General features: G+C 43.7%; 1 protein-coding gene across 3 annotated transcripts; it reads right to left on the reverse strand.

Moving 5' to 3' along the window:
• Positions 1-468: 468 nt before the first annotated feature.
• Positions 469-14,519, reverse strand: LOC129588866 (uncharacterized). 3 transcript variants are annotated; one of them, XM_055483270.1, is made up of 3 exons: positions 14,199-14,519; positions 1,351-1,577; positions 469-1,120 (listed from the first exon to the last, which is right to left on the reverse strand). In XM_055483270.1, exons 2-3 carry the CDS (start codon positions 1,545-1,547, stop codon positions 721-723), a joined length of 597 nt encoding a protein of 198 aa, XP_055339245.1. In that variant the 5' UTR covers positions 1,548-1,577; positions 14,199-14,519; the 3' UTR covers positions 469-720. The 3 variants fall into 3 exon arrangements, 2 of the variants coding, with proteins under 2 accessions (XP_055339245.1, XP_055339244.1); XM_055483269.1 differs by having other exon boundaries at positions 1,351-1,584; XR_008690544.1 differs by lacking the exons at positions 469-1,120; positions 1,351-1,577 and adding exons at positions 7,916-9,266; positions 9,506-9,744.
• Positions 14,520-14,945: the final 426 nt, after the last annotated feature.

The following is a 14,945-nucleotide window of genomic DNA, read 5'->3' on the forward strand; positions in this document are numbered from 1 at the left end:
TGAAAAAGTCCGTCTATCAGATAATTCCGTCCCAGTTGGCTCCACACCATATGGATGTTCTTCCAACGCCGTTATTTGCCTCGTTCTACCTGCAACACAATCAGAAGCAGAAGATTTCTCGCGAAATTTGAAAAACCTGCTTCCATAAGGAAGCAGACCAAATAACAGTTTGTACATCAGTACCAATGATTTTCGTATTCGGCAGAGCAACAGAGATTTATACCCGGCTTTCTTAAGCGTATCTGGGTATTCAAAAGTACACGGCCCGAGTCGAATGGTTTTCAAAAATCTGTATTGACAATCTTCTATCGCGTCTACCAACAACTTTTGCTGGTAAAATGTAACAGTGCTGCCATATTCGGCTATCGGTCTCACAACTGAATCGTACAGTCTCCTTCGTGCAGCACTATTCTGAAACGGGAAAAGCGCATTTAGATACCGTATCCGTTTTTTCATACGACTGGCTAAATTATAGCAATGACACTGCCAACTGAGATGGCGATCTATGTGGAGTCCTAAATATTTGGCTTCCTCTGCTACCGGTATACTTTCGTTGTGCAGAATATACAAACTGTTTAAGGTCAAACTGAATGGCGCTATCAACGAGAAATCTTTTATAGCTCTTTATTAGTTATTTTCGTGTTCCTTCCTAAGGCTTCCTTTACCTTATTCTACTGTGTACATCATAAAAAAAGCACAACACTGATTGCGACTCAAAAGTCAAAACTCCTCCTTGACAATCCGTTGAACGCGCAGCCCGGGGACTATCCAAGCAGAAATCAGAGCGCCGACGATGCACATTCCGAAAAGCATCATAAAACCGATGTAAATATGCTGCTGATCGTTGTTGTAATTGGGCCACAGCACAAAACGGAACAGCAACAGTACCACGACAATGGCGACCACAGCAGCTAAAGAAGCATTTGACATGTCCAGAATCCGCCCGATATTCCATGTGCTCGGCTTTTTCAGTTCATGGTCTGCCATGTCGGTGGCACGCGAAGACCCCTGTTTCATAACCATGAGGAAACGCTCTTCCAGGTGATTGGTGCGCTCTTCCATATGAATGACAAGCTGTTTGAGCTGGTGGAAATCCCTAATGTACGTTTCGAAAGTTTCCCTGCAAACTTTCACAAAGTTAACACGAGCTGAAATTCTGGATGAAAAGGAAAAATAATAATTACGCAAAAAAATTCGCTGCAGTACTTTCTGAGAATTACGCATGTATTCGGTTCTTTAGAGGAATGAAATAGAATGGGAATAAATTAAACGGTCGAAAAGGAGAAGTCATGATGGCATTGGAAACTAGTTGTCGTTAAACGTGGAATAACATAAGCTTTCCGACCGTACCGTAAAAGAGGGAAGCACTGCAGCACAGCCTGTATCTTCTCCACATCGGTCCACGTAGCCGCTTCGGCAAATTTGCCTTGCAGACACAACAATTCTTCCAGTGTTCGCGTGGCAGTTTTTTGGTCTTCTGCATGCAGCTGTCTGGCCACAAATGCTGCAAGCAGGAAGGCTCCGAACAGATACCATGTCACCGGCATTTTGCGTCCCACGGCGCTTCAATCACGGACCTGTATACTGGACAAGCATAAATTAGGAAAGTCTATTTGGGTGTTATTTTAAAACGTATTCCAAGGATTGGCGAATCACCGAAAAAACAGTGATGATGATTTTATGCTGTCTTAGACAAAACCCCGGTAATTGCAGGCCGTTTCGTGTAGAACTGGATCAATATTGCGCAGCTTCTATTGAAATATCACGCGCTGCCTCCTTTTGCCTGTTGTAAAATTGCGTGGTTATTAAGTAATTACTGTGTGCCGAGTATAATCCTTGACTTTACTTCGACGTTCCTCGGCTTTTGCTGCTACCGTATTAGATGCAAGCTAACACAAGCGATCGATTACAAGCTGACGGTATATTAATTTTTCACAGTTAATCACCCCGATAGTGCTGCCGCAATGGCACTATGACTATATGGCCTGCTTATTAAATATGCAGTAGAAAACGTTGCAGAATGTTTGAAATCTTTTTTATCGGTTTTGTCCATAAACGTAACTGTGAACGATCGATCTGAGGTGAGGGATCACTCGTTCTTACAGGAAAAATTCTGCAGGTGCATTGCTGTACTACATAACAAGACCGCTAGTTTTTGTCTGATTTACTCTATTCGTATTTTATTTGTATTCCACAATCCACCGTCACTCAGGATCACATGTAAATACCACCTACAATTACTCTGCGCAGCAATTTTTTGGCAGTCTTAAATATCTTTTTATTACTTAGAGCTACCGGCGATCACCTTCCCGCACTTCCGGCAACATCCACCGAAAAATATGGACAACCGCGACGCTGATCAGCAGAAGCATGCCGACGCTGAGCAGAGAATGCTGCCCGCTAAAGCGGCTACACATCAGAACGGCGAAGACCAGAAGACAGCAACCGGCGACACCGATACCAGTCAGTAGGCCGGTGTGCTGTGTCTGCTGATTATCTTTTTTGTCCTGCGTCCCATCCAGCGCTGGTTCCTCAAGGTCGACGGCATCGCCCACAATATCATCAGGATTAGGTATGACGCCTTCTGCTGTTTTTCTGTGGCCCGGCGGTTGTCGCTCGGCAAGATTGCGTTCCATTTGGGCGGCTGGTGCCGTAGAATCTGGTAAGGCGGCATACAGTTGTGCCGGCACGACTAGTATCACGGTCAGTAATGCTGCCAGAAACGTTACAAAGTCGTGCCGCGATGAAGCCATTCCGGAGAGGAAAACGTCCTTCAACATGCCTATCGCTGTAATACAAGTACTTTCATCAGGATCAGAGATAGGACGTCAACATGCTTTGTGTCTAAATGTGCAGCATCCGATTTAGATTGTGGCCAAACACAGCGCACGTTTATTACCAAGTTCTTATTCACAAATCATAATTTGACACAGCACGCTTCGGAACTGCAAGTAATCAGCCTGCTCAATGGCAACACTGAGAGAAGGAGCTATAAAATGGTTAAAATTGCGTGCAGTAACAGGTAACTGTATAAAGAAACCAATAGAGTAACAGACTTAATCACAGCAGACAGAGCGATGCGCCTCATTCGGTCGAATAAACATGTACTGCGTAAACAGCCATACAGCGCTGTGGCAGAACAACAACCGTTTCCCGGTAGAACTGCCGGTTCATCTCGTTGTGTGACATAGCTTGCAAGTATAGTCCATGAAAACAGGCGCCGTGTATTATCAGCGAGGTTTCCTGTCTAATTAGGGGATTCAATAGCGCCGCAAGGCAGAGTAGACCTGGTGTCTCCCTCGCTTGTTTTGCCGCTGCGTTGGCGTGTTAAGGTTTCCCAGAAACTACTTCGGAGTTGTTGTATTATGTGATTACGAGATGGAGTACCGGTCGTAATCGATATCGACCGGCTTGACTCTGAATGCGCTCACACAATTTTAAAGTACAATCATGTTGTTTTAATTTCCTGTCGTGGCAACCACAGCAATACGCTACACGGGTGGTGTTTCAGTTATCAAATCAGTCGTGATGGGGCGGCGAGCGAGCCGATTTGCTATAAACAGCCTTTCTGTCAGGAAACAAATTATGTTTTATGGGTTAATCAGATAATATGTGGAATTTTGACAACTGCGCTGAAAACTAATAACTCTATAGAAATAGTGAACTAACAAACAGCAGAAATGAGCGGTCTATTCTAATGGCTTTGCACCCTGTCTATCAAAATCTGCTGGAGAAAGCGTATAACAATACGGTTCAGCTCAAAGTTGATACTATTATTACGGCACAAGAGCAGACAACCCCAAAGGGACTTCAAGTCTGGTCGAACAAAAACATTGACCTGCGCACCAGCATAAACAGAGAACACTTAACATGTGCATATATAAGATAGAAAGCGAATATTCTCATCACAAGGAAATTCGTATCGTTGGACCCTGCAAACTATCGCACGGCTAAAATCAAATATAACAGTGCCTCTACCAGCTGTTGCACGGGGCACAAAATTCCAACTCGTTGTGTGTTATCCTTTAATACCGGAAGCCGATTCTGTGGATAGCGGCACACGTTTCCTGCCTAATTAGTTGAGAGGATAATGCCGCTAGGCAGAACAAAGACCGGTGACTCTCTCGCCAGCTATGCCGCTGGGTTTGGGGTTTAAGGTTTTAATAACCTCAGTCTTCAGACATGTTATGTCATACGATTAGGAGATAAAGTACTGTACTGACACCCTGAACTCGGAGAAAGTTTTAGCTGTGCAGCCACGCGTACGTTGTACGACTGCGTTCACTGCTCACATACACGGCTTGCAACTGCATGCAGACTGCTGGCTATTGGCTGAACGCAGTCGGCTTTAATTGACCTTTAAATCCACCTGTCTACAGTACCGTGCTGCTCATTTTGTACAAAATTTCTCCAAGTGCAGGGTGTCAGTACAGTACCGGTAGCAATCGATATGGACCGGCTGACTGGGACGTCTTTACACAATTACGACATTTTTTTTTTCTTTTTAATTATACGTTAATAAATTTCTATAAAATTTTTGTGTATCTGATTTTCTGTGGACTACATTCCTGTGTATTCTTTTGGGCTTTATTTCTGTGCCCCTGAATGGCAAATTTCCCGCCATTCAGTATGGAGGGTGGCCGCGGGACCATAGTCTGGTAGCAAGTCTCCAGAAGCTGTGTGGTGGCAGCTGTCCCGCGGACATCCAGCGACCACCAGCCATGCACTAGTAAGTTCCTTTGTACTTTACCCCTCAATCATTGTGCTGCCTCCTATCCTTTCTTTTATGGCTGCTGCTACTACATCGAATCTGCATTACAAGAAAGATGGCACGTTGGATTTGCGGTTTAAAACATCCAGGGCTGCACGGGGAGCCCAACAAGGTCCGCCAATGCCAACGGGTTCCTCCGCTGCGCCAGTCTTCCTTTCCCAATTGCAGACGCACCCGCCTATGCCTTCACGTCTTCCGAAGAATGCTCGGTTTGTCTGCGCACAAGCCTTTGGCCACGCCTTAAGAAAGTGCTGTTCGCAGAATGTGTTTGAGTCATGGAGAGAGCTCCTCCTGTTCCCTAAGAAAGCATTCGTCCTACCTGCTACACGCCAGCTGCGAAAAGAATCCCTTACGACAGTGATTAAGCGCAACGTTAGCAGCTTATCTGCTACCACCCCCCTCATGGCTCAACAGCAAAGACGAGGCAGTAGAAGCACATCACAGTTCGACGCGGAAAGAATGTGGAGACAAGTAGCTAGTGCTTTTCAGTGTGAAAATACAAAAGGGGCTATTCGGGCTGTCATCTCCCAAGACTCTGTAGCGCCACTAAACCAAGCCACCATTACTGCCCTACAAGAAAAGCACCCTCCTCGACCAGCAGCAGCTCAGCTACCTTTACCGCCCCATGCAGAAACCCCATTTCCCGTTTCGCCCAAAGAAGTAATGAACAGCGTTTACAGTTTCCCGGCAGGTTCAGCAGGAGGATACTCTGATCTGCGTCCCCAACATGTGAAGGATATGCTAGGCAGACGGGATGATGTGGAGAGTGATCTCTGCAGTACACTGATGCAGTTCATGGACTTGATTCTAAGCGGCGGTGTCCCCGATGACGTTTGTCCTTATTTTTACGGAGCGAAACTGATCGCACTCAGTAAGCCTGACGGTGGTATTCGTCCTATCGCAGTTGGGGACACACTGCGTCGGATGGCATCAAAAATTGTGGCGGCGAGATGTCAGGATGAAATTGGCCGTTTACTGAAACCTATTCAGCTCGGTTTTGGAACGAAAGGAGGAGCAGAAGCAATCGTACACGCGACCAGCCGCTTTTTGCAGTTTAATCACGGCGGAGTGCGGATACTGGTCAAACTTGATTTCCGCAATGCCTTTAATATGATCGGCAGAGATGTAGTATTACGCGCAGTAAGCAAGTACATCCCTGCATATTTTAACTACTTTATGAAGTCATATGGAGAATGGTCACATTTACTATGCGGAGATGAATTATTGATGTCACAGTGGGGAGTGCAGCAAGGAGATCCAGTTGGTCCACTGGCTTTTTGTCTCGCAGTTTTGGAGCTCCTGAGGAAGCTGAAAAGCATTTTGAAAGCTGCTTACCTGGATGATGTCACGTTAGGAGGCACTGAAGAACAAATCATAGAAGATATCGAAACGGTTATTCAAGAAGGTGCTGAGCTGGGACTGGTTTTGAATTTTTCGAAATGCGAAGTCTTTATTTTTGGTGGTGACGAGAACGAAAGATCGCAAGCAAAAGAAAATCTGCTTCGCAAGTGGCCGCAACTCATCATTCTGGAACAGGACAATTTCTCAGTTTTAGGAGCAGCTTTGAACGAAGTTTCGGTGCCCGTTTATTTGAAGACCAAAATCCAAGATTTGAAAGTTATGGTGGAACGTTTACAGTTTTTGCCATCACATCACGCACTTTATTTGTTGAGAAATTGTTTCGCGATTCCGAAGTTAATTTACCTGCTACGTACAAGTCCATGTTACGAATGTCCGGACATGTTACGAAGTTTTGATGAAATCCTACGTGGCGCAGTGCAAAGGATTACCAACGCAGACATATCTGATATTTTATGGCTACAGATGAATTTGCCAGTTGGACGGGCGGGTCTCGGAATTCGAAGCGCAGATATGCTAGCTCTTCCCGCTTTCATAGCGTCGGCATATTCTGTGCAAACCTTGGCTTCCGGGATTTTTCCAGCCTATGATGGTGATTTTATTGATGCTGTAGTTCAGAAGTGGGTTGATCGCTACGCGTGCACGCCACCGGACGAATTGGCTCGTAAGCATCAGTCGGCATGGGATGAACCTGGTATCGAACTGATGTATTCTTTTGCGCGTTTACATGCATACAGTGATAATGTGAAGCGAGCAGTTTTCCTGGCTGCATCTGAGCCGGAATCTGGCGCATGGTTAAACGCCTTACCCGTCCCATCACTCGGTAATTTTCTCAATGATGAGCAGCTGCGAATAGCTGTTGGCCTCCGATTTGGCATGGACATTGTTCGGGAGCATCAGTGTGTGAGCTGCGGAACCAGAGTGCAGCCAAATGGACATCATGGTCTTTCTTGCTTGTACAGTAAAGGAAGATGGAGTCGGCATTGTGAAATGAACAGGATTGTGGAAAAATCGTTCTCGGCAGCGGGTGTTCCGTGCCAATTGGAACCTCCGGGGATGTGCGGACTGAACGGCAAACGTCCGGATGGTGTTACTCTAGTTCCTGTGCGGGACGGCCAGTATGTGGTGTGGGATGCTACGTGCTCCTGTACGGTTGCGTCTTCTTATGTGGACCGTTCTGCAAGGCAGGCGGGTTCAGCGGCACGAGTAGCTGAATCTCATAAACGGAACCACTACCGCTTCTTACAGCCGCCGTATTCCTTTTATCCTGTTGTATGCGAAACCTTTGGAGTGCAGAGCGAGTCGACGAAGGAACTTTTTAAGTTTTTAGGTTGTAGAATTTTTGAAAAAACGGGTGAAGCGCGTTCGAGTTCGTTTTTGAAACAGCGCTTCAGCATTGCCGTTGTTCGTGGTAATGCGGCGGCAGTTTTGGGCACTTTGCCGCGTGTTAAACAGTTCAATAACGCTAATGATGGTATTGGATGTTTTGGTAGTACCTAATTTTGTAGCAGTAGTGTCTGGTTAATACTGTCATAATTATAAAAAGGTATTATATTTAAAAAAAAAAATTACGACGTACATGTTTTAATTTCCAGTCTTTACAAGAGCGATGAGTGAAGCGAGCAGGGCCTCCATAGCCATTGCCGCGCATAAACTTTTGCAGATGGCTCTAGGGACTTACTTGCACCTCTGTTCACTATTGGCGCCACCTCGTTTTTTAAAGGCACAACTTTTCGATAATTCAGTGAACGCACCCCGGAGTATGAAAAGCTGGATTCACCCGTTTTAGAAAGAGAAAAAACTATCTCGTTACTGTGGTATACCTCCATTTTTTCTCTTTCGAAAAATTTTTAGGATATTCCGATATTATGTACAAGCTTTGAGATTCATTTGCACTGTATTAAGGTAATGTAATGTGACTAATGTCTGTTGCCAAGTATCACCTGTAACTCTCCACCAAGTACTGCGTTCAAAGATAGATAACGCTCACTCTTTTGCGTGTGCGACTCTCTAGTAATCAGTCCGAACAGTATTCAACAGCACAAATATACAAAAAGACCACGAAATAAACAGGAGGCAAGGAGAACGGATCCGTAATCTTTCGAAAAATATGGCAAAGAGAACGGATCCGCGCGACGTCAAGGAAAACCGATTGATAGTAAGGTGGAAAACGTAATACACTAGGTTTCGAAAGTCAGAGTTAACAAAAACAGTTGTTCAGAAAATCTGCCTAAAATATCATAATGTATTAAAAATATTAATAAAAAATATTATTAAAATAAGTTATGTCGCAAGAAAGAGTTTGCGAGAAATCGATGTTGTGGTGAAAAACAAAAGGAAAACAAAAGTTGGCGCCTGTAGATACAACATGGTGCAAAAGGGCTGCCAGTAGTAAACAAGTGCCCATAATATCAACCCAATGTTTTGTGGAACGCGCCTATCGTTTTAGCGCAGTGATTTGACGCGAATAAGACGCGCATAGACTTATATATAAGCTATGTGATCATTGATCCATATTACATAAGACTGAAAAGAATGAGCGTTGATGTTCAATTTATTAATCACGTGACTTCAGCGGCACCGGTCGCCTGACTTTCAGGTTTCAAAACGTTAAAGGCTCACCTGAAAAAAATCATTTAGCTATTTCTTTCTTACCTTAATATTTTCTTCATTTTACCTTACCCTTTTCTGTACATTACAAGCAAAACAACGATGAAAGCAATTGCGGCTCAAACGTCAAAACTCCTCTTTAACAATTCGTTGAACGCACATCCCGGGGACTATCCAAGCCGAAACCAGAGCTCCGACGATGCACACTCCGAAAAGCATCATGAAACCGATGTAAATTCACTGATGACCGTTGTTGTAGTTGGGCCAGAACACGTAACGTAATAGCAACAGTACCATGACAATGGCGATCACAGTAGCAACAGAAGCATCTGACATGTCCAGAATCCGCCCGATATTCCATGTGTTCGAGTTTTTCAGTCCATGTTCTGCCATGTCTGTGGAACGCGAAGATTCCTGTTTCATATTCTTGAGAAAACTTTCTTCGAGGAGACTGGTGCGCTCTTCCATATAAATAACATGATGTTTTAGCAGTCGGAAATCCTTTTTGTACGTTTCAAATGTGCCCCTGCTAAAACGCAAACTCTTACAGAGTGAAATCTTCGCTGAACTTGTACGAGAAAAAAATGAAAAGTAATCAAGCAAAAAGAATCGCCGTTGTACTTTCTTAGAGACACGCTGGTATTTTCCTATTTTGAAAATTCAAATATATGTAGAATACGAGCAAATTAAACGGTCGAAAAGCAAAAGTCAGGATGAACAAATATTTGCCTTTAAGCGTGAATAACATAAGCATTGCGATAGTACCTTAAAAGAGCCAGACACTGCAGCACAGCCTGCATCTTTTCCTCATCGGTCCATGTCGCCGCCAGGACGAATTTATCCTGCAGACACAACAACTCTTTTTGTGTTGTTGTGGGAGTTTTTGCGTCTTCTTCATGCAATCCTCCTGCCACGAATGCTGCAGGCAAGAAGGTCCCGAACAAATGCAATGACACCGGCGTTTTGAGTAGCGCTGCGCTTAAATCGAAGATTTGTATTCTGGGCTAGAATAAATAAATCCAGTTAAGCTTATTTCCGGTAATCTGAAAATTTAATTTAAAGACTGGAGAATCGCCACAAGAGTAAATTAAACATTTTTTTGCTATCTGAGATGAGCAACGGTAATTGCGACCGTTTAATAAATAATTCTAATACAGCTTATTTCGGGTTATCTGAAAATTTAATCGAAAGGCTGACGAATCGCCAAAAGATTGAAGGAAACATTTTGTTCTATGCGAGATAAACTCTGTTAATTGCCGCCGATTTATGAAGAACTGGATCAATATTGCGAGGCATCTAAGGAACTATCACGTGCTTCCTCCCTTTGCCTGTGGTAAATTGACCAATTCACATATCAAACCACGTGGCAAGCTAGTCACGTGGTTTCCGTCTCGCATTTTCAGCAGGTGTAGATCGCTGTGTACAACATGCAGTTGCAGCTTAGCTTTAGACACAAAATGACTAGATGAAAATCGTAGGAATCTCAATATTATCTCAAAAAATGTTTCTTTTACTGCCTTTTATTTACTCCGTCGCTAGTTTCGACTAAAAAATTAATATGAGTGGTGGAGTCAGTCAAAGAGATCATTCGCGAGAAGAAGATTCAAGTGCGTCTAGCAGCACGGATCATGCTGGCTGGCTAAGCAGTCGTAAAACAAAAAGGTACGATTACAGCTGAACGCAAATATATTCACGAATCACAAAACATTACAGTTTAATAATTAAATGTAGAAGCTTAAGCAAAACTTGCTTTCATTTTTTGTTTTTTTCTTAAAAACCGTTGTGTATGGCTCGGTGTGCGACTGTGCGTGTGCAAGACCCAGAAAACTCCACTGTACAGACTACAGATATGCTGGGGTTTGACTTTCCCTACTCAGCCCTACTGTTCATAAAAATCGTCCGCGTACATTTTTGTAGATTTATCCTAGGGCTTTTTATCTCACAGATAACGATAGCACAGGCTCACAGCTGAATTGGCATCCTGCGTTTCGAAATCTGCTACAGCCAGAAAAACAAATCCACCATCATGCAAGCAAAACTGCGCGAGGAAACTCAGCTGTTGAAGAATCAGGCCTGTGTTTCTCTACATAGTCTGTACTGAAGAGAAAATTCCCTGGCGAAATTTCAAAAAATATGTAACTATCAGGCCACTTAGCCAATTAAAAAAATTTCGCAGCACTTTTTAAGATCAGAAAAAAAGTGAAAGCAGTGATATACCCAACAAATGCAGCAGCAGTCTCAGCCGACAGCCAGTCTGTACAATCTACACCTGCTGGACGATATTAGGCAAGCGACCACGTGACAATCGACCAATAGAATGCTAGTCCGTCCTTTATGTGAATTGGTCAATTGCGTGGACAATAATAAAGACGAGTATAATCCTTGACTTCAGACGCTCTTGCGCTTAATCTGCTTCCACCGTATCCAATGTAGGCTAAATAAGCTAATACAATCGATTACCACCCAAAGGTATTAAGTTTTCACAGTTAATCACCGCGACAGAGCTACTGCGATGAAACGGAGATTGTGTGCCGTGCTTAATAAATATGCAGCGGAAATGATTGTACTTTGTAGAACGATTAAAATTTGTCTTTTTCGGCTTTGTCAATATACTGTTTCCCTGTACACGATCAACCCGTTGTTTTTTTACGGACAAATTTTGTAGGTATATGGCAGTACTACATAGCGTCAGCGCTAATGTTTGTCTGATTTAGCCTGTTCGTTTTTTAATCGTATCCCAAAGTCATTCAGAATCACATGTAAATAACAGCTTCGAGATCCTGTGGGTAGCACATTCCAGTTTCTGTTGGCATTGAGCGGCGAGAAAATTAAAAATGTCGCAAAAGAATCGCATAAAAAATTTGGCAATCTTCAGTATTCTCATAGACCTCAGATTTGCCGGCCATCCCCATCCCCCACATCCGGCAACATCCACCGAAAAACATGGACAACCGCGACACTGATCACCAGAATAATACCGACACTGCTCAGTGAATGCTGACCGGTAAAGTGGCTACACAACACAACGGCGAAGACCAGCAGACAGCAACCGGCGATCCCGATACCAACCAGCAGGCCGGTGTGCCGTGTCCGCTTTTTATCCGTATCATCGACCGTCCCGTCCAGCGTTGCTTCCCCATTGTCGACGGTAAAGTAGACAATATCATCAGGAATAGGTGAGGTTGCACCTTTTCCTGATGATATTGTATGCCTTGGTGGTTGTCTCGTCGCGGAAGTGCTTTCCATGTTGACTGCTTGTGCCATATCATCGGGTTTGGCGGCGTACACGACTGTTATCACGGTGAACAGTGCTGCCAAAATAGCCGCGCTTTCGTACGACGCTAAAACGTTTCCCGGGAAGAAAGTCATCGGATATTGAACCTGGCCAGAGTCAGCACACGATCATCACGGAAATTTTTCAACTCGCATCATAATTTCAGTCTTCAGGTACTGGGATCCTGCGCAATGGCATAAAAACGCCCAGGCAGGGAGCCAAAAGTGATTACAAATACACTAACTTTAGAACCGAGCGAATAAACTAATCACAAGAGGCAACACGATTCCCATCATGCGGAAGAGGAACCATACAACGTAAATACATACATCGCCGTGTTAGAAACGGCATAAGAAGCCGTATAATCACGGTAGGATCCCGATCTACCTCGTTATGCGACATAGCTAACTCCGTGAAAGCAGACGCTGTGGATAGACTGTATGGCTTCCTGTCTAATTAGTGGACTGAATAGCGCCGCAAGGCAGAACCGACCTGCTCCCTGGCCTGTTATGCCGCTGTGTTTGCGTGTTTACGGCTTGACAATATCAGAGCACTTCAGCGTTGTTACGAGTATATTACATGATTACGAGATGAAGTACCCGTCGTAATCGATATCGATCGGCTTGACTGTGAATGCGTTTAGGAAGTAGGTGTTTGGATTTGCTGATGTAGTAACCAGCGCGATACGATGACTGGGTCACTGGATGGTGCCGGAATTATTAATTCAGCCATCAGGAGGCGGGAAAACAAGCCGATTTACAACTAGTGGCATTCCTGTTCAGGGAAAAATTGTGTTTCAAGGTCAAAGCATTAACAGGTCTTGGAGCGTAACGTGCACATGTGTACATGTCTTCGTTCTACAAAAAAAGCCACACGAATTTAAACAGTCTGGTCTGGCTGCTGCACTTGTTGACGATATTTTATCATTTTAATTTTGCCTGAACTGCCAATTCCACGATTAGAAATCGCACGCATGAATGATTTCCACGCCACGCTAAGCTAATTATTTAGATGCAGAATGTGGTAAACGTAGAACAGAGCAAAAATGTGGGTGGGCGAAACCGTGGAAGCCATGAAATACAAACATTTACACATGTTGGAATCCTCCTATTAGGATAACAGTAGTTTTTCACATGAATTTAAATTTCATTTACTTTTCCCAGATTTTTAATACAAGTTTAAATGCCTGTTCTGTATTTGTAAATTAAATGACTGTGGAAACTTACTTTGCGTCGAAACAGTCCACGCACTGACATTTCAGCATAGCGAAATATAGCGGACAGCAGCATACAAGTTGCGCGCGAAAGTGAGACTGGTTTTGTGCATTTGTTTACTCACAACAGAACGGCGAAGAGATCTTTCTTGCACGGAAAAAGGCAGAAGAAAAGGATACACAGAGCACATAAGTTGTTATTCTTAATACGAAAACCACGGCTAGAATAGTTTAGAATACACACTAAATTAAAAAAAGCGGCCACACTGAATTTGTGGCAGTTATGCAAGTTTTTGGGGCTTTTGATGTTGCTGTTGCGAAGTTTGTCGTAAAAATTATGATAAAATAATCAAACTTTGATAATGCACACAAATGCGAAGACAAAGTTATAAAATAAATAATGGTTTTGCACCATATCACCCGTATTACGTAGCCGCTATTTGGGTAATAGGCACCTACAGATCATCTCCAAAATTAAAAATAATAAACTGTCATCTACTAGCCCGTTTCAGAAACGGGAAGCCGAGAACACTCAGCGTACATAAGCCTCGTACGATACCACATGAAGGGGTTTGCATTAAATCGCAAATGTGCTTAAAGTACGAAGCAATGCATTGGCCATAGGCTAACATAGCAAATTTTTAACTTCTAAATTCTGTTTGGCCACGCCCTGCTGACCATGGCAGATGAAACTATTTTTTTGAGCATACCCTAGTGTCACTCTGCAATCCTGCAAAAAATGAAATTTTTCTGAGGGGGGGGCCCGGTGACGCTACCCTGGTTAGCCGCTGTTTAGATATCGAAAAACGCAGCTACAGTACACAGTTCGATCGGCACCCGGTATCTGTTCTATCTGGATTCCGGATCGATTTACATGTACATAGTAGCTATACGACGTTTCTTGGATATGAGAACATTTTTAATGAATTAACAGTCGATTGGGGAAACCTTTTTATTCTTTCGAAACTAACCTCGGCGTAAGCCGTAACCTGTCCAGCGCGATCCAGTGGATATATGTTCGCCGGCGCATTCAGAGTGAACGCTGGCCAGAATTTAGTGCAGCGCTGCGCTAACCAGACGTCAGTTTTCACTGCACACAAACGCCAGATCAGTGCGGTGATGCCCACCAAACGCCGACAGCCGATATCGTCCTAGCACAAAAGAGGGAAAATGGGGGAGATCTAAACGGGTCATGCTAAGGCGACATTCACCAGCACAATCCTCGAATCTAAAAACTACTGTTTAAGCGCGAATACAAATCCCTGCTTTTGTGGTCTTTAGAGTTGTATATTGTACTGGTGTCTGTTAGAAGCAAACGTCTTTATACAAGTACTGCTGACTCCAGCGCTTTATAACCTACAGCAGTTATTGGCCAAATTTCGAGCCGGCAGTAAACGCGTTAGTCACAATATCGAGAATTTATGGGAGTTCCATTAGTAACTATTTTGATTGATGGGCTACAGTTGTCGGAAATCATGATCAAAAATCAACGGAAAAGATAAAAAGTCGAAGAAATAATTATCGACTGCTTTTTAACGGTAGGCGCATTGACAGCACCGACTCGGTGGCGCAAATGGCTTCCCAAAACAGCCTTCAGGTTTAAATGGATCATGCCAGTCAAGAATCAAAGTTCGTTGCACTAGAAGAAGCTTTTCTTTTCCTTTCAGAAATAATAATAATAACAGAACTAGTAAGACAAACAAATATTTACTTTAGGA

Source organism: Paramacrobiotus metropolitanus, unplaced genomic scaffold (genome assembly GCF_019649055.1).
Source record: "Paramacrobiotus metropolitanus isolate TYO unplaced genomic scaffold, Prichtersi_v1.0 Parri_scaffold0000032, whole genome shotgun sequence".
In the NCBI taxonomy this organism is placed as follows: domain Eukaryota; kingdom Metazoa; phylum Tardigrada; class Eutardigrada; order Parachela; family Macrobiotidae; genus Paramacrobiotus; species Paramacrobiotus metropolitanus.

Coding starts and splice junctions, on each gene's coding strand:
- LOC129588866 (XM_055483270.1), bottom strand. CDS start 1,547: ATGCCGGTGACATGGTATCTGTTCGGAGCCTTCCTGCTTGCAGCATTT. Junction 1,121..1,350: donor CAGTGCTTCCCTCTTTTACG/GTACGGTCGGAA, acceptor GAAAGTTTGCAG/GGAAACTTTCGAAACGTACA.